The sequence below is a fragment of the Athene cunicularia genome, assembly GCF_003259725.1.
Source record: "Athene cunicularia isolate RWA chromosome Z unlocalized genomic scaffold, athCun1 chrZ_part3, whole genome shotgun sequence".
In the NCBI taxonomy this organism is placed as follows: domain Eukaryota; kingdom Metazoa; phylum Chordata; class Aves; order Strigiformes; family Strigidae; genus Athene; species Athene cunicularia.
This window is the reverse complement of record NW_020799144.1, coordinates 5,817,587-5,837,440: the sequence shown is the minus strand read 5'-3', so window position 1 is coordinate 5,837,440 and position 19,854 is coordinate 5,817,587. Positions and strand designations below refer to the sequence as shown.

The 19,854-nt window shown below is 38.8% G+C and overlaps 1 protein-coding gene across 5 annotated transcripts in view; it reads right to left on the bottom strand.

Annotated features, from left to right (window-relative positions):
* ELAVL2 (ELAV like RNA binding protein 2) overlaps positions 1 to 18,710 on the bottom strand; it is a 59,262-nt gene extending 40,552 nt beyond the window's left edge. For 2 of the 5 annotated variants that reach the window (XM_026866675.1, XM_026866676.1), the window contains exons 1-2: positions 18,624 to 18,710; positions 15,960 to 16,200 (exon numbers count right to left, since the gene is read on the bottom strand). In XM_026866675.1, the coding sequence (XP_026722476.1) occupies positions 15,960 to 16,200; positions 18,624 to 18,695 (313 nt within the window). In that variant the 5' untranslated portion in view covers positions 18,696 to 18,710. Of the gene's footprint in view, positions 1 to 15,959; positions 16,201 to 18,619 lie in introns of all 5 variants that reach the window. The other 3 variants (XM_026866677.1, XM_026866678.1, XM_026866679.1) reach the window with 2 other exon arrangements.
* Between the last annotated feature and the right edge of the window lie 1,144 nt (positions 18,711 to 19,854).

Here is a 19,854-nt window from a genome sequence, read left to right as displayed (position 1 = left end):
CTCATCCTCATCACCCACTTTGCGAACTGACTTTCTGGTATATATTTTTCTGTATCGGGGCAACAGATATCAGCACTGTCTGGCTCTCTGGCTCAGCTTCTGTACTGGTGGAGGAGACTGAGACTGGCTCTGCCTGTTCCCCTGGCTCAGATACTGTACCATTAACTTCATGCTCAGATTCTGTAGCCTTTTCTCCCTCTTGAAGGCAGTGGGTGGTATTAAAGAGGACACGGTACGCATGGGCATGTCCAACACATTGCAGTGATTTGTGTCTCCTGGGTTTTGCCAGCTTGGTAACACACCCTTTCTAAGCACTCCATCAGCTTCTCAGGGCTCTGCATTTGTTCGGGAGTGAAATTCCAAAGCATTGGAGGTGCCCACCGACTCAGGCCTTTGCCCATCTTTTCCCACACCCCTTGCCACTCACTATTATCTGACCTCGGGGCAGGTTTCCGGGCACTGCTATTGTTAGAGAGGTGCCCCATGGCCAAAACCGACATCAGGCTGGCATTCAGAAGGCATTGTGCCACAAACACACTGGCCTGCAGGCTCCAAGGATAACTGAAACTCCCCAAAGCCGAGAGGATCTCTTCCTCTGGCTCAGCCATAGAGGGGGTGAGACCCCTAACAAAAGCCCAAATGGCAAACAGGTACCGGCCCCCTCCCACGTATACATTATAAGCAGTCAGTAGCCACTATAACAAAACAATCCCCCTTATACATTTTCCATCACCACCAAAACATCAGCACTGGGAACACACAGTGGATATAAGGAATAATCCAGCCCCACCACACAAGCAAGTGGGCCAGCATTGCAAACATTTTCCTATTAAACAGTACAAATACAAACAGAAAAATTGCTCTAACACACCCTGCTCAGGGTCTGTCCCTTTTTGATTCTTATTTCAACCCTCTTATGCCTCACATTGGGTGTCAAAAAAGGCTGTGGTGGTTTAAGCCCTGCTGGGACCAGAGACCATGTTGCCCTTGTGTCCAAGGGCAGGGAAGGGACAAGTAGGGCACAAACCCCAGGTTAAAATAATAAGAAATTCAATACCACAGTGTAATAAGCAATCTGAACAACAACAGTAGCAATGGATAACTACTATTATTCTGTTTGTTGTTAACAAGACAGAAGATTTTCAGAGAAATACCGCAATGGATACAGACAGCCCCGTGCTCCCCGCAACCAAAGCCACAAAGGAAAAATGAAATTCCTATGCTCTGGACCTGATATCAGCATGTTATGAATAACCCTGCTGGAGATCCCTTCCCCCTTCTCTGCTGGGGAAACTTAACCCTATCCTAGCTGAACCAGGACAGCAGGAAGTGTCCCTGCAAGTTTACAAATGCACCATAAACTCAAGTGCTGCACTTTCAGTAGTCTTGCAACATTTTAACACTCCTGAAGAAGAATGCATGTTGCTTTCTGCATAACATCATGATTAGAGAACAGCTGATTATTATGGTAGTTTTTTCATAACTAATTAAAGCATCTTGGTGATTTATTACATCTGAATGTTTTCCAGGCAAAAACATTAAGTCTGATCCCAGAACTTTCTAGCAAATATCCAGCCTACTTATGTTCTGCTCTTCAAGTCTCCTGCTGTCCAGCTGTGTCCTCATGATTATCCTCTCTAAATAGCTCCCACTGAAGACAATTTTCCTACATTCATGACTCAGAAGCTTGCCTTCCCAGACAAAATCCAGAGCCAATACTGTAGAACTCTCTGCTTGAGCACACAGCTGTTAGGTTTTTTCAGCACTGCTTCATCAGTATACAATGGTATTGTTACCAGATGACTAACAGGTGCTGAAAAGCCAGCAACTTTCGTACCAGAAGAGCTTCTATTGCTGCATTTCTTCTCGGGGTCAACGACTTGCATTATTTCTGCATGCCCTCCCTGCTTGCGTGAACCAAAACACATGCCTTTCAACAGCGGCAAGATGCCTTGAAAGATTGGCACACCCACCACACGAGGGAGTCCTTGGCTTCTGTTTCCCAGAGCTATCGAATACCCAATGCAAGGGCTGAGCAAACTTCCTTTTGGAAGTAATTGTTGATTAAATTATAGTACCCCGCTAATCCTGCACCTTGTCTGGAATTACTAAACATCCCTGTAAGGTTTGCAGACCACACAGATTAGACAATCAGCAACTCCAGGTAATCACTTTTTCCACAAAAAAAGAGCACCACAACAAATACTACAGCCACCTGAGCTCTCTAAACCTCTTCAGTACATACTTAACTTGTTATAAAGTAGGACTATGAGTCCTATGAAGCAAAACAGGTTCATTTTAAGGAGCAAGCAGAGCTAGGCTTGTAAGTTCCACCTCTCCTCTTCCTTACTTATCTCCTTAACACTTAATAGTAATTTAAGAAAAGTAGCCTCATTGAGTGCTATCAATGCTAATTCTTAAAAGAACCCAATACTACCAATTTCAAATTATCATCCTGATATGCATAGTAAATGAAAAGCCAAAAACCCCAGGACACTACTTACAGTTAATAATGCATCTGAAAACTAATACACATCACTAATCTATAAAACTAGTTTCATGGACTAGTACAAAAATTTACCAGAAGCACATACTAATCATACTCTGGAAGATTAAAAATCTCAGTAGTAAATAACACATATTCAAAAATTCACCTTCCACAGAGGGCAACCAGAAAATCTGAAGATAAGCAGGTGTTTAAAAAAATAGGATTTTTCTACAATAAGTCATTGATTTCAGTATAGTGGTGTTTCAGGCTACTTCAACTTCTGCAAAAAATCTTATTGCAAAATGCTGAATTAAAGGAATGGAACCAGCAAGAATTACAGTATCACACAAAAGGAATGCTAAAAAAGCCTATCTTAAAAAAAATTACATACTATTTGCATCAATATATGACAGTGAAGAATATACTTCTGAGGTTAAATAATGAAGTCTAGGAGCTGAAACTCAATGTCTGCAAGTCTACAGAAAAAAAGGTAAGAATTCTAGTAGACTGAGAATGTTGTTTTTTTATAATTTAACTTCAGCTACATATGCTTCCTTCAGTGCTTTACCCCTTGAAGATCTGTTGGACAGTCCTTGATTGAAATAGTCCTTTTTCTAGTGAATATTAAAACATACTCTGCCACCAGTCATGCAAGTATTCATTTTACAACAAACAATTTCCAATAAACTAAGTGTAACTTTAGAGCAGTACATTTGTTTCTGTTGTTCCTTGAAGACCCACTAAATTACTGTAAGAACAAGTCAGCTTCCTATCTTTGTAAACAGGACCAAGTGAAGGTCAGAACAACTTTATGTTAGGGTTTATTCTGCCCTACATCACTCCGAAAGCTGCACACACTGGTGGAAGAATGCTGTTAAATGAAACATACATTAACATTACAAGCCTATATATAAAGGCTCTCATGATTTCCTCTCATGGACCTACATTATTTTTCACAAGTCTAAAATTTCAGAGTGGAGATTTGTTCTCCAACTAGCACACAAAAGCAGAAGTGACATTGTATAAGAGACACAACACTATGTTAAGAGCAACCTAAAAACTGCAAGTAATCACAGCCTATGGTACCCTCAAGGCAAGCCAGTGTGGCTGCCCAAAAGATCAACAGCACTTCTGGCCTGTAGTCCAAGTTCACAAACAAAGAGACTAGTAAAGAGTTTCAGATATAAAAGTAATAAACACTCATGTTTTGTTTGACTTTGCAATTCAGGGCATCATAATGCTCCAGAATATGCTACAGTAATCCTCCTGAGACAAAGCCACAGAACACTAGTGTGCCAAGATAGGTGTATCATTCAGCTAGTACCAACTCTTTTTCAAAAAAGTTACTGCATCTTCATAAATTACCATTGTCAACTGTATCTGATTTAAACCACCGAGATTATCACAGTATTATTTTGACACTGAATAAAAGTAGGAGCACACCCCTAAACACGTACTTCACTTAACTGTACCTAAACTATATAGCTATGGTCTCTAACAAGATCTTAAGAATATCATCGGTGTTTCTTTCTTGACATTTATTTTTAATATAAATTGTTCAAATTTCAGTACTTTGAAGGTGGCATTAAAGCCTGAACCACATTTAAAAGCGGCTTCAGCAATGTGAAGGAAACTGCATGAGCCATGAGCAATCCCCGATTTAATTGCAGTTCACTCATAGCTCCAGTAGATGGATTCTGTTTACTGAACACTCATATGCTACTGAGCTAGCAAGATAGGCAGATTGCAAGACACCTGTAAAGCATGATCACTACTAGATTTCAATATTTGATAGTCTGATCACTCTTTCTTCCAAATCCAGTTTCTCAGCTATTGCTCTGAATCTGAAAAAAACAGAAGTTGAGGACTGAATGACAAGGATCAAACACCAATCAAAGTATCTGACAGTTCATCCTGCCATACAATAAGGTTATGTCTCTAACATAGCTGTAAGTTATCCTAAAAAAAAAAATAATCATAATTTTTCAGGAAGAGAAACTGAACTTTCATCTTGGCCAGGTTCAATTCTACCCTTAATGCCATCCTCTCGCCTTGTATCTTGCATGGTTCTTCACATGTGAAGAACACCATCTCCTCCTTTGTCAACACAAACTTGATGTCAAATATAAAGATGAGGGTTGCAGCTCCAGTTCTTCCCCAGAGCAGGCAGAGGAAGTCAAGGATAGGGGGTACTGTGGATACTAAGATTTACATGAACCTGACCAAAGATGTTCAGTAAGCCTGAAGAGAGGGTTACTAACATACACATTTAAATATAACTGTTAACAACCATGAACTGCTGGAGAAGTACCAATGACTGAACTAGAGAGGATGCCTTCTTACAAACAAAGCTTGTCATACAAGTAGAAGCTCCTTAATGCACTAAGATAAAAGTATACCATGGAATATGCTAAATCAGTTATTTCTTGAAAGCTGACTTTACCCTTTATTTTTTACCACTAGCAGCTGTAACATGTTCTACACAGCTGAGAATTTTTCTCTTTTGAAGACACTTTGTTCCTTGTCAGGAATGCAGCCAGCAGTGCATTAAATGTTCTGTATATTAAATATACTGTACCACCTAATCACCTTAAATAATAAGCAGGTGGATAAAGCATTGTGTACTACTGCTGGGATATTTAGAAGCATGCAGTAATTTGTGCATCCAAGTGAAAAACTAGCATGACACTTGAATGTAAATTCTTTTCCCAAATTTCACATTAACACATAGTGTTGTTGGAGTTGTTTTTCAGACTATCTGGTACTTGTTTTGAAGGACATCCTGAGATGCCCCATTACTGAAAGTTCTGAGAACTATCTTCCCCCCTAGGGCACATTTTGCAGAAGTTAACTTGCAGTATTGCCATCAACAATGTGGGTTTTTTTCTGGTCTTTACTCATGATTGAAAACCAAATGATAAACTGCTGTCAAAATATATATTCTTTCCCTACTGTTAATTGTCAACTCAAAAAATACATCCTTCCAAGTATATCAAAGGGAAATATCCTTCTTTCCGTTTTTGGTAGCTGATTCACTAATCTGCAATACCAAGTAGTAGAAAACAAGCCATTCTCATTGTAGTTGGTAACTACATGCAGAAAAAGGATATTCTGAGAAAAGCTGACATTTTCATTACTTGTAAGTAAAAATGTCTCCACAAATCTCTATTATTCTTATAGAAGCACAGCAAAATTCTTCCAGAAGGAGGAATTTTTGTTTTAAAGAAGAGGGGGAGATAACTGATGCATCTTGTTATAGATGCAAGACTTCATAACCATTGTGAAGTAACATTAGGGTTTAAAAGCGTTTCAAAAAGGGCTGTGGCTTAACCTGCCACAGATATCAGAAAGACCAAGAGGGGAAAAAAAAAAATAAAAAAAATCAACTTCCATCTTGAACAGCTCCAGAAACTCAGAAGACAGGAAATAGATCAGACTACATGCCTCCTTCTGTTATAGTCAGTTCTACCAAATGCCTCAAAAAAGAAAGCTAAAAACAAAGCAACTGAAACAAGTGGTCAATACTGTGTAAAGCTTGAAGATGACATGGCTGTGCCTTTGATAACTGGAAGTTGACAGATTTACAAATTGTTAAAGGAGTCACTGAATGAAGTGCAGGATCTGAGCTGTATTTGCACCAGTTATTTTCCCTTTCCATGTGGATTAAAGTACTGTATCACTAACACCAGAGGCTTGCACATTTTTCTTCTGCTGCCTTCTACATCTTTCTACCTACTTCTACTCACACTTAGCCTACTCCAGGAAGACACAAAAAATCCAGAAAATAGTATAAATCCTTTTTTGCAGTGTGCACAAAAAAATCTGTCAGCCTGGCAAATTTGTATGGCAAGAACTGTCAGTTAAAGCATACCATGATGAAGGAAAGAAAAATGTAGAAATAAAGTGCCTTCATATAAGCAAGTTAACACACGAGGTTAAAGAAAGTTCCTGGTACATATGTTGCTTCTATAATGCAATATACTGGCTGCTTCAATACAATGGACCAACCATGAACCAGTTAGGACTGGCTGCAGCATGAAGTCTTATGACTTGTGGTGGCTGAAAGTATCCACTTTCTATAGTGATACCCAGGTTCTTATAATCCACACAACCTCCCTGGAGTGAAAGGACTTCAGGGTGTGCAGGTCAGTAACACTACCATCCAAACTGAGGTAGACATCACTGAAACACACCACTATATGATAAAACACTTCGCACTAATCCCACAGCACAGTTACACTGAAAGGGAGTGATGCCTATAAAAACTCCAGATTACTTGAGGTCTCTTAAAATTCAGCAACTTCCAATAAAATTTGTATTTGAACAGCTGGTGTAGAATCTCTAGGACATAAAAGCACCTATGAAAGAGTAAGCAGTGATGACATGCCAAACAGGCAGTCTGGGGACTCCCAAGGTGGAAGCTAAGAGCACGCAAGATCTCACATCACTAGAGGACCAGCACCAGTTTGCAAGACCCAACACTTTGATAGGCTTATTGTAAGATAGTGCAATCACCAACAAGTACATTTTGTTTGCAGAAAAGTGCAAGAGAATGTATATTGCATTAATCCCCATAAAAAACCCCCACATTTTTTCATTTTCACAAGCTGCAAAGCAAATGAAGATGACATTCTGATTCACTACATTCAGAGAGGTCCCTAATCATATTTAGCCTCATAAAGACCTCATAAAAAGTTCCAAGTTCTTTCTTATGCTGTATATTGAGCTCAGTTCATTAATTCAAGTTAATATATGGATGAATAAACTGTTAGACCACCTTAAAAATGGCTTACTTCCACAATGTCAGTAGTAAGACCTGACTAACAAGGCAACTTAACTTAATCCCTGGGACTGACTATGCAGGTTTAATCAACAAGGTGTGGTTTTCCTTTTTATTTGAAAAAGGAAAAGCCTGTGAACTTCTAAAAGGTCAAAATATAGTGTCATGCCTGCAAAAGAGTGAAAAGCAAGTGGAAGGGCAAAGACAGTCAAGTGCTATCTTGACCAACATAAAATGAACCAAGTTCCTTCATCTTCACCTGCTCGCATGACTCACTTTCCAAGAGACAAGCAGAGTGCAATAAATTATGCAGTTTACTAAGAACAGTAAGTGGTCTCAAGTCATTTTCAATAACATAAATAGCAATATGCAGAAGCGTAACTATAGGTTACAATACTGCCTGGCTTAAGGCTATTAATAGTGCTCTGGATCCATACATACAGCTTGTTTGAAAAGATAACTCCAGGTTTATTCCTGCAGTCCAGACAATAGAACAGTACTCCAACCACCAGCTAGCTAACTAGGCCAGTACTCTGCTGTTGCACTTTCTTCCAACAAGCACAAAGTTCAAAATTACTTTATTATCTTTGTGCTACAACACAGAGTCCCTAGGCTACAGAGACTTCATTTTAACAGCTACAGAGTTCAAAACATGGACTATCCTGAAAGTTTAAAAAAGCTCCCCTTCACACCCACCCCCAGAAAAATTTGTGTTTCAAGGTCTTAGGCAAGTTGCTCCAGAAAAAACTCACCATGTGTAAATAAAAAGTTGCCTCCAATCCCATTGAGTTTATTCTTGATTTCACTTTTTAGCCAAGTTCTGCACAAGACATCCCCCTCTGGCAAGGTACCATTTGCCAGGCAACACCTTTTGTCCACATCCCTGCTCAAATCAGAAATCATCAGGCTGCCAGAACTTGCTCCTTATCTCAGCATACCACTAAACAGCAGCTAGGAAGAACCCCTGCCTCTCAGACTCACACCACCAAAGAGCAGTGAGCTTTAGCTCACTCATCCTTTGGCTGTCAAACTACTCTCACTGTCCCACCCTGCATGCACTCAAAACCTTGCAGAAACATCTGACTGATTAGAGTAGTATAGGACTGCAAACAAACACGTTGGGAGTAAAGGCTAAGAAGGAAAAAGAGCAGGGAAGTTCACAAAAATAGCCAACCTCTTTTGGAAAGTGGCAAAGTTGTAGTGATCTGTTCATTTATGTGGTTCTCCCTGTTATCAGGCACTTGTGCTATATGAGCAAATACCTGGAATTACAGCTATTCACTGCCTACTATTGTCAAAATTTTCCATTTTTTGTCATGGGAATGCTTAAAACTTTCTACACAGTAGATAAACACTGTCACTTTGCAGACTAAGCCACTACACTGATATGTCATACTATTTTTGTCTCCTCTTGTCTCCTCTGGGACATGAAGAAAAAGGAAAACAACTTGCTTAGCTTGTCTCCTACCTTATTCTCCACAGACAGAATTTAAAGGTGGCAACAAGTATAGAGTTTTAGATTAAGACATAAGTATATGACCATACTTTCTTCCCATATTGCTGTAAGGTCAGTTTAAATGCCCTAGAATTAGTCTTACATCAGGGCAAGTGAAAGGTTTGGGGTTGAAGAGTAAGCTAACACTGTTCAAAGCAACAGTGACAAGCAACTTAAAAGAAACTGTCAGTCTAGGCTCAACTTAACAATGGGATAACTCTGAAACACTATTTTTGTACAAACTGTAATGGTAAACATACCAACTACAACTTCATCAATGATCTTTGGAGTGTTCAACTTCTAGGCAATTTTTTTAAACCTGTAGTTTTAGACACCTGCTGAGTTGTGTGCTATATTTTCCATTTGCACTACATGCAAAACAGTAATGGGACAACACTTCCAAATATTTCAGAAATTAGTATCTGCACGGAGCAAGATGAAATATGCACAACTAGATAGTTACACACTTTTCTGTAAGACTGAAGTTGACAGGACAGAAGAAATGGGACTCTTCCTCCACATGCCACACTGTCCTTTTTCTAGATTATAAAAGTCTATGAAATTTAAGGGTCATGTAAGAAAACCTGAAGAATTTTATTCTGAAAGCCTATATAACCTTGGCTATACAGAAACCCCACTGCAGCGTGACAGATAGTTGCCACCCACAGGTCAAATGGAAATACGGACTTTTAGGAAAGGTATGCAAAAAGATCATGCTTTCAAACATGTAAGGACCACAGTAAAGCAGTCTGATCAGTTTTGGAAAACAGACCCATATAACAGTGATCAACAAGAATGTCCCAAAATATACTTTTTCTCTGTCCTCATGTTTAGAAAGCAGTAAATTTGATAGCAGAAGTGATTCAACAAGAAACCTTCAGGTGGGGAGAACCTGGGTTATTATACTAAATGGAACAGTCTACTACCAGGGCTTCACAGCTACACAAGTCTACCAATGTGAAATACTGTTCCAGGCTACATCTCTAAACACATCCTGCCTCATTTTATAGGTGTGCTAAACCACAAAGTCTACATATATACAGTATTACTAATTCAAACACACTGTTAAAGACAAGAAAAACTTACCTATCAAACATGTTCTCTTTTACAGAGAATAAGTTGTAAATTTTATGAGCATATGGTTGTAACAGGAGAACAGTATAGAATCTCTGAAGCCAGGAAAACTAAGAAATTCTCCCAAATTTATAGTATCTGATTTCAGCTGCTCTCTGAAATGAGAGTCTGAATTCCACAAAATTTCAGTTTAGCTGACAACTCTGCAAGCACTCCTGGGTAAATGACAAAGAAGCAAAGGGTTGAAATCATGGAGATTATGCTACAATGTGACAACTAAGCATTTATCTTCACATGTACAACTGAATTTGCACTAGAGCGCTAAAAAGTGCAATTTTCTTTTTTGTAGACAACAAATTTATTGTCATTTTTACCTATATTGAAGTTTTAGAAAAGTAGGTCAGAAAATGCAGTTTACCATGCTAAGGTAAATCTTCATTTTAAAGTGGTAACTACCACCATTGCTTACATTTTGTCAACAGCTGTTAAATTAATCTTAAAAGCTTGTGCTTCTAAGTACTTGAACATGGCAGTTTGATAATTATGACTTCATTCCATTTTACCCTCTTCCCTTACATTTAAAGTATTTTTAGTTTAATTTTTATAATTATACATGCTTAACATTAGATTAAATAGAATGTTATCTGCTGCTTTTAAATATGTAAAAGCACTTAATAAATTAAATTGCTATCTAGAACAGCTGATAAGAACTCAGTTATGATGCTCTATTGAGAGCACAGGGTCTTCCCACTTATTATACAACTATAATTAGTTCACACGGTAGTTTTGTACCTTGTACTTACATACATCTGCACTAGTCAAAACCATGTAAGAGCTAACAGACACCAAGATACCTGGGCACAACAACTCATTCCAGTTAGATTCTCTGGTTAGCAAGTGAAGACAGGTGACATCTGTGCCCCACTTCTCAGATGCTGCTCTTAACATGATTCTCAAAGACACTCTTATTCAGTACCTTTAAAAATATTCGTTAGTATCAAGGTTTCATTTCTTTGCTATTTTAATTGTTGGTGAAAATACTTTCAGTGTTTTTCTGTTAGCTGAGCAAGTAAACTTCACTTCAGGTACTAATGTTGCCCCAACAGTAAGTTGTGCCCATGAACTGCATGCTTGGAGATGACCAGCAGGAACCTTCCACAGCTCAGGTTTCTTCCCTACCTCCTTCACAAATAGACTCTTAGATAAAAATCTATTAGGGACACAAACTTTATGTTGACAGTACACTACATGGAACAATAACCACTGACTGACACAATTAAGACGTTTTAACAAATCTGACTTAATAGAAAAAGCATTACAAACTACTAGAACAGACCTTCAGAAACAGGGCTTCAGACTGCTCACATGAAAGACGTGAACACCAGGGTGCCTCCCTTCCCTACAATAGATTTTCTAGAGGCAAGGAGGCCCTCAAGCTCAACTCATGTCAATCCTAAAGTGTGCAGACAGCTTCATGGAACTATTAAATAATAGGGTGGGAAATTATCTGGTTCAAATTCACAGGATGCTCTGACAAGTATTTAGGTCAAGATGGCAGTAAACATCCTTGATCCCCCTCAATTTCAATACAGGTCACTGGCAACCCCATATGTAGCAGACATATGTTGTAGTATGTCTTAGTTTGCTAGTGGATCGCATCAGTTGGGTATGGTTTGGGACTCTTGACACTGCCTGCTAACACAGGTAGGTTAGAATTTCTTATTCATCAAAAAATGTTTCACTGCCAAGAAATGATGCAGATACTACTGGATTTTTTACTGTTCCTATACTGGAACTCTCATCTACGTGGCAATCAGCTCCAGCCTATCACAACTGACGTTTCACTCATGAAGTAGCCAGAGGATGCATCCAGTACCGATATGGACCAACCTGAATTAGACAAAGACAGACCAAAGTTTTGTCCCTTATCAATTCTCATTTGTAGTTTAGCCTGTATGAAAGTATATTTCAATTTTTATGCTTCCCTAAACTGCTTATCAATTAAATTATTCACTAAGTATCTAGTACTCATGACAGTCCATTTAAGGTGAGAAAAAAATACTGGTTTAACTTAAACCAATACAATTCTGAAATTCATGCCGAATTTATTCCTTCATACAAACCTGGTAACAATCCCTGTTCTGAATTGTAGAAAGAAAAGGCAAATTTGATTTTGAAGACCTCTGTAAAAAAACTGAAAATAAGAACAGGACTGGAACTAGAGCATTCCCTCCCCAGCATCTATGAACTCAAGGTAATCTTGCTCCAGGCTACTTAAATCACAAGTATTTCTTCCAATGCAGTTAGCTACAAGGTCAGACACCACATTTCTCAATCTCATTTATACTAAAACTTTTTGAAACAAGACTGATGCAATGTTTTTGCCGGCAGGTGAACCTATGCCTGAAAGCTGAGAAGCTGCTCCTTGATGAGGTAGAAACACCAACTCTAGCTCCAACAGTTCCCACACTGGGATTCTTGCTTACCAAGAAAATAACTTAATTTCAGGATCCTTCTTAGTCATCTGTTCACACTATACAGAAGACATCACACCTTCAAAAAAGAGGTCTGCAACTGAGTCTTGCTCCATTCTATTGAGGCAACTTTTGACACTAGTAGCAATGTGAGCTTCTAGCAAAACATCAAAATCATCATGCAAAGATGTGGGCAATTTGCACATCCATCATTAAGACCTTGAGGCTCACTTCTGTTTGCCCGCAGCTGCCTCTTAATTGAGAGGAATGTAACCCTTAAGCAACTTTAAAAAGGAATGCTAAATATGTGAAATCAGATCTGCAAGACAGAGATAAATACTTTGAATAGTCATCCCACTAACTGATCAAGTACCAGTTTTATCTTTCCACTCCCCGACAGTTAAGTAAAGGACCTTTTGTTTCGAAACACTGAAGTCACTGCCTATAGAGACAGGCTCTTACATCAACAGCCCTCAGCTGAAGACAGCAAGGTGTAGCAGCATCAGCCCAGTCTAGGGTCTTTGTCATTCCCGTGCATGTTCAGTATCGTTCACAGTGAGAGCAGAAATTGCTCTGAGGTCTGGTCAGCCTGGAAGGACTAAAAGCAGTGGTTTCAGTATAACCAAGGCTACCATGCTGAAACAGAGTACTTTACAGACCCAACCACTCACTCCACTGCCTAAAGAGCAAGCCACCTGCTATGGGAAGAAGTGCTGGTCATTCAGATCAAAATGGGAGGCAAAGTAACCTTCATTCAACACCACAGACAGGGACTATTCAATAAGAAAGAAGTCAAAGGAACGGTGTTGGGCTTTAAGAAGACTCTTATCTTGACTCTTGTGACACTAAGTGGTCCCTACCTCAGAAAGGTTAAATTGTCAGTAATCGATAACTGAAATGGAGAACAGCCATGAAGCATGGCCTAGTGAATTCACCAAGACAAGGGTGTAAGTTCTGGCAGTCATCTTTTGGAAGTCATACTCTTAATACAGGATTCCCTTGTTTTGGAGGAATTTGCTTTCAAATTAAACTATGTGTAGAGTAGTCAGTAGAAGAGATCAAGACTTAAAAAACATTCTTTCAGTCTCAGCACAGCATCACGTTATTAGGCCTGAGTATGGCCATTTCTCCTCTTTAGTTTCTACTCTGTAAGAAGTCTGATGCTCTATAGATCTGAAGTCCTGAAGTCTAAGAAGTAGGGCTTGAGAATCCACGTTGTGACTGGGGACACAAAAGTGTAGTTTGACAACAAAAACTGTTTAGAGGACAGTAGCCAAGACCAGTAATCAAGACTGAGCGGTGCCAGAAAAATTCCTTTATATGTAGCAGGTTGCCACACCATGCACAAGAAAAAAAAAAACAACTTAGAGAGTCACAAATGCTGTCTCCAGCATGCAGAGAATGAACACAGGAAAAAAGCATCCTCAAAGAGGTGATTATTGTCCTAATTTCAGCTCGGATAGAATTAATTTTTCTCTTAGTAGCTAGAACAGTGCTGTGTTTTGGATTCAAGTATGTGATTCTGTATGACAAAAGTATTGATAACAGATTGACGTTTTCAGTTTTTGCTAAGAGATCAAGGACTCTCCAACTCCACACATCTTGCTCATGCACAGGCATACAAGAAGCTGGGAGGGGGCATGGCCAGAGCACTGGATCCAAATTAGCCAATGAAATACTCTATACATTCATGTAACATCATGCTCAGTATATAAAGGAGGGTCAGCCAGAAGGAGGCTCTTTCATTTTCAGGGTTGCAGTTTTGGGATCTTGAGTTTTTTGGGATCACTAGTCAAGAATGGGCTGTGTTTCAGTTCGCAGGCAGTGAGCAATCACTTTGTGCATTACCCACTTGTACTTTCTATTATTGTTACTGTTTTATTTTATTAAAATTATTAAACTGTTTTTATCTCAACCTATGAGTCTCCCTTTACCCCTGCAAATTCTCTTCCAATCCCCAAGCTGGGGAGGGTGAACAAGCAGCTGAGTGGTGTTTGGCTGCCAGTGGAGTTTAAACCACAACAATTATTCAGTGTCATATCAGTATTTTCCTTAATTGTGTACTAGCAGAATGAAGGTATGAGCACTGGCAATTAATGTACTTTGTATTATTCAAAAAAGGTACAGGCTCTGGCTAAAGTCAGTCTCACTGTGCAGCTGACAGATGGTCAAATTTAGGAGAGATCCTTAACAGTTCACTCTGCTCACCCTCAGCAGGTGCAGACATGGATGAACTAAACACTTGGGAAATCTTCCCCTTGGTATCTTTTTGCAGCCAGGTTCTTTTTTAAGTATCATCCTTATACTGATGACACCCTAGTGTCTGCATTAGTGCGGGAAAAAGGTGGCATAACTTCTTCTGTCACACTACAGGACCAGGTATGCCATCAGGACAATAGAAGCAAGCATGTGCCGCATGCCAAAAACAAAGCCTGGGGTTGGTGCCAGAGTTGCCTGAGGTTTATAAGCCTTGTTCTCCACTATTCATGTACACAGTTAGGGAACACATCTCAAGCATATCCAAGTTAACACAAATGTGTAGTAGGAGCTGAAGCCACACACAATCTGCATCAGCTAAAGCTTTGGTCTTCCCCGCTTCCCACTGTTGCTGCTTATGGAACACTTGAATCAAAGAAGTTTTAGTGTGAAAAAAATGTCCAAGTTCTGCCACTACCTTCTGATAATAGGAAAGTATTGGTGTCCATCTCAAACAAAAGCATAGAGAATATGCAGGCTCTAAGAAGTGTAGTTTTAAATACACAGAAACCAACCAGTACATTCAGGGGTTGCAACTAAAGACATAAGATAAAGATGTGCTCTTGAAAGCTGGATATTTGAGGACTCTGCAAAAAAAGCCAGGAAATATAGTACCAAAGTCAACATTCATGAACAAAACTAATTAAATGTTGACATAAGTGGTACATCAATATTTTTTTAATTTTAGAGAGCTTAGAGCTGAAAAACAGAGATGAGACACTGAATTTTGCCAACCATCCTTTCATTCTTGTTTTAAAGTGCAGGCATCCATCTGGTAGTTCTCTGAAAGTCAAACAACTGATCTAAATACATGCGACCTGTGCGCCAGCAGTTGCTAAAATAAAGTACTAATTGAATAATTCACACTGCACTTCATACTGGCACTCTCAGACAGAACATATTGATTCAAATGTGCATCCTTAAGAAATTGCTCAAGTACCAGAAGGAAAAAGCAGCTTCACCTACAAAGTAAGGTAGTCTGCCCTTTTTACAAAGGTACAAGTTTAATTCCCTGAATCCTGGAAAAAGGAAGTTTTGCATCAGCTACGACTAATGAAGTCATGACTCCAGTGGAGCCGAATAAGAACTCAAGTAAACCTTGAATAAGTATCTGCTTTTCAACACCCGAATCTTCTTTCTAAAAACTCTAAAGCTCAGAAGATTTAAATGCCTAGTTAGCATTTATAGCACTCACATAAACCTGGACAAAACGCAAATACAGTGTTTGGGTATAGAATCTAGATAATGATGAACTAAAGTTCCTTTTCACTAGCAACATTAGCATTGGTTTCTTCCACCTTTATTCCATGATTTAAGAGAATTGCAAAACAGCACCTGACAGCTCACTGCTTGGAAAATGAAAATATGAAAAAAACCTCAAAACCAACATACCTGTTATTTTGTCCCTGACAAGCTTGCAGGATTCTATCTCCCCAATGCTGCCAAACAGACTCTTCAGCTCCTCTTGTGTCATGTTCTGAGGAAGGTAGTTGACTATTAAATTGGTCTTGCTGTCTTCTGTGTTCCCAGAATTAACTGGTGATGAGCAATTGTTTACTGTGGTTGAACTATGGGCTGTGTTATTGCAAGTTGGTCCATTAGACAGTTGTGTTTCCATGGCAGCAATTACCTGCTGAAAAACACAGAAAACAAGAACCATCAAAATTCATATTTCACTATCTGTTAGGACAGTCCAGACAAGAATCTAAAAGATGTTACTATGCAGAAACTGTATTGCCGGGACCATATATTGCCTCTATATGCAAAAAAACCCCACCAATACAGAAGGATTTTAACGGTTAGTCAAGGCAATACTTCAAAAACTTAGAGGCAAATAAAGTTGTCACTAAAATCTTCTAGAAGCAATCTCAATAAAGTTAACACTCAAAGCTTAGTTTCCATCCTCCCCCATTCCCTTCATTAGGGACATCACAGCCTTTCTAGTATACAAGTTACCAAGCAGAACTGGCCTGTTGCAAGGGTAATCAGTTCTATTAACTTATAACTGATAGCTGAAATGATATGAATTATAGCATTTAAAGTGATAGCATTTGGTTATTCTCAAAACCGGATGAGTGTTAACTGTATCCTGATCTTATTTTTCATAAGCAGTGGCAGAAAGCAAGATTAGTAATTTAAAGAGATACTTCGAAAGGTAGAGGAACATGTTGGGATGGAAGACAAGCTCTTCCTTGATAACCTCTAGGTCAACTGTCACCACAGGTTACAAGTAAGTTTCCAAATGCTTTTATTTGATTAAACTGACAATTCCTCACTTCTTCCCTCCCCGGCACCTTAGAAACACTTAAATTTGATACTTCAACTTGATTTACTTTTAGATATCAAAATTAGGGAGTGATCACCACTCTAGAAACTACTGTGTTTCACCCTATTAACTGACTTTATGATTGGCAGGTACAGCAGGAATCATTTGGAGAAGAGTCAGTACTTGCCCACAAGCTACCACATGTACTATAGGCTCTCTGCCACCTCAGTCAGTCACTGAATGGTAACAGTTGGTAAATACAGCAGATTTTTAATGTCAGCCTAATAGCCAATGATTAGGCAGCCCACCCGTGAGACCAATTAAAGACAATGTCCAGTAGAACATTCTATACATTAATTCTCCACTAAAACATTTCAACACAGAAGCAAGACTCATCAAGAAGTTTCACTAAAAAAGAAATCCAGCAATCACTGAAATCCAACCTCATACTTAAATTTCTAGGAGGAATTCTCACACAAAAAAAGTCTATTGTAAAATCACAGTGTAATGTCAGGACCTCTGGAGGTTATCTGTCCTAACTGTCCTGTTCAAAGCAGCATAGGCATTCAATGCATACTCAAACAGCTGATCAGGTCAAATGTACTAGGGGAGTACAAATCTGAATTTCCTAAAAACAGAGGGATTAAATTCAGTGTCTTAAACTACAATTCAGACATTCCTGGGAACACATTTCTGTGTTCTGCAACAGAGTTATTTTCCAAGAAAGTACTTCAGAACAATGTGGGGGGAAAAAGCATCTATTAAGAACATTTATTACATTTAAAACATTCAATGTAAATGTGTGATCTGGTTTTCCTGAGGAGCTACGACTGGAAGAACATTTTCTTCCCTTGTGAGAAACTCACTCAGAGGGGTAACCTGCTCCAGGCACTGTGATAAAACAAGTTGCTGTCAAATTGAGAAAGTAGATGATCCCAATTAAGGTAAATTACTTTTCAAAACACTAATGTATCTGGCAGAGCTAGTAGCCACATATACTGCACTCTGACTGAGGGTCTCTAGGATTGCCTAAACCCCACCCCCTTTTCCTTAAAGTCTTCATTGATAAAAATTAGCAGGATTTAACAAGGACAACAAACAGTCCTCACTTAACTACGCATTTATTTTCCTGTTCAGGTGGCAAGAATGAGATCCTAAGCCAACATTCAAGTGAACAGCTGCAGTAGCCTGTCTATGCTGAAATTACAGCATTTCTCAGCTATAGAACCATCTGCTCTGAGTAAAGTGATACTGATATGTTTTACAAATAATGCATATTCCATTGATAGGTTGAATACAACTGTTCATAAAACACAAAGCACATCTTCAGCAGTTCTTAATATTTTCCACCCTGAACAACAGTTTGATAAATTTACAGTTTTGAAACAATTTCTTAAGAGTAAGAATGTAAATATACTTTTAAATTAGTAATCAAAAATACACAGTATACAGGTTTAACTGAAATTTAGTATTCAGACCATACCAAAACCATTTTAGTACAATACTACTCTTCAATTATCCACCAGACATTTTGAATTAATACTAAAATCTAACTGATATTAGAAGAAAGGCAAGCCACTGCAGTTTAATTTCTACAGGAGATCACCATATTATAGAAAAGTTGTCATGGTATGCCAGTGTGCTCTGGGCTCTCACAGAATAAGGACACAACCTAAAGCCTGTAACGAAAGCAGAGTTAATGTTCCAAATAGGAAATGAGTTTGGTATGGCCTCAGCACTATTAACACGTAAAAAAGCAGCCTACAGAATTTAATAAAAAACCCACAGACCCCAGTCCAAGGCTCTGCTGCCCACGAACCACTTCTAAGCAGAGAAGCCACATCACACAGTCTGACTGCCATGTTAGTTTGGAGTTGCCGTCTGCAATGTGGACACAAAAAGTACCGTATGTTAGATTAACAAGATAATGCAACAAATCAGTTTGTACAAATTTACAGTAATTGCATTTATATTCCCAGCACGTCCATGCAGTGTGGCTTAATTGGATTTGAGGCAATTCCAATCTAATCTTTTCAAATTCAGTTCCAAAGTTATTTTTCTTACATAATGCTTATTTTTAAGAACATTTAAAAGATAACACAGTCTAGTTACCCCTGCATCTACCCTGGAAACTACCTCCAGAACCACACCATGCCTAGAAGGAACTATACCATAAAATGAATTTTTAGATCTTGAAGACTAAAGGACAGACAGACAAGCAGGGAGTTGACTTTACATTAACATTTCCATTAGCACACAAGATGACCATGCACCATTGAAAGACAGCTCCCCTTACATGCCTTTCCCAGCCCACGAAAAAATACACATGACAAACTACTTTGCCAGAATACAGACTGTTCTTAAAAACCTAGGTTTTAAAAATTAAAGTCTTGCTCAGGCAGTATTTAGTCAGTTTCCCTGCAAAAGATGTTTAAGAGTACCACTGGCCATACAAGTGGCAGTGGAGTCAAGGATTTCTCAAGTGGAGTAACTGGAGCAAAATATGCAAGGCACAGTTCTTCATAAGGTTATTTTTGTCCCAAAGCACACTGTTGTTTGTTTTTAAATAAAATATCATTGCAAACCCAGTTGGATTTGAACAGTGCTAGGAGGATACCACAAAAGCTAATGGGCCATTTGCAGATGATTACAAGTAGTCCAGATGTTAAATATAACCACAATGCTGGCACAGACAGAAAGGCTCCTAACTGTTGCCACAGCTTGAGACTGGTGTAAATACAAGAGATACTTGTCCCTGGTTAGCAGATGCGGTAAATCTAAACTTGATAAAAAAACAAGGACACAGATTTTGGAAGATTGCTGCATCCGGCATTTATAAACACATACTTCAGAACAATTTTTCCTCTTTCAAAACAGTGTAAATTAATGTTCATTTCAGTTTGCTACCGAAGTCCATATGGTTTGCTGACTTCACGTCTGGTCTTTATTTCTAACTTAAGTTGATAAATACTTTTTTTTTTTTAAATACAAAACACTGAAGATTTGATATCAGCTCCAAGT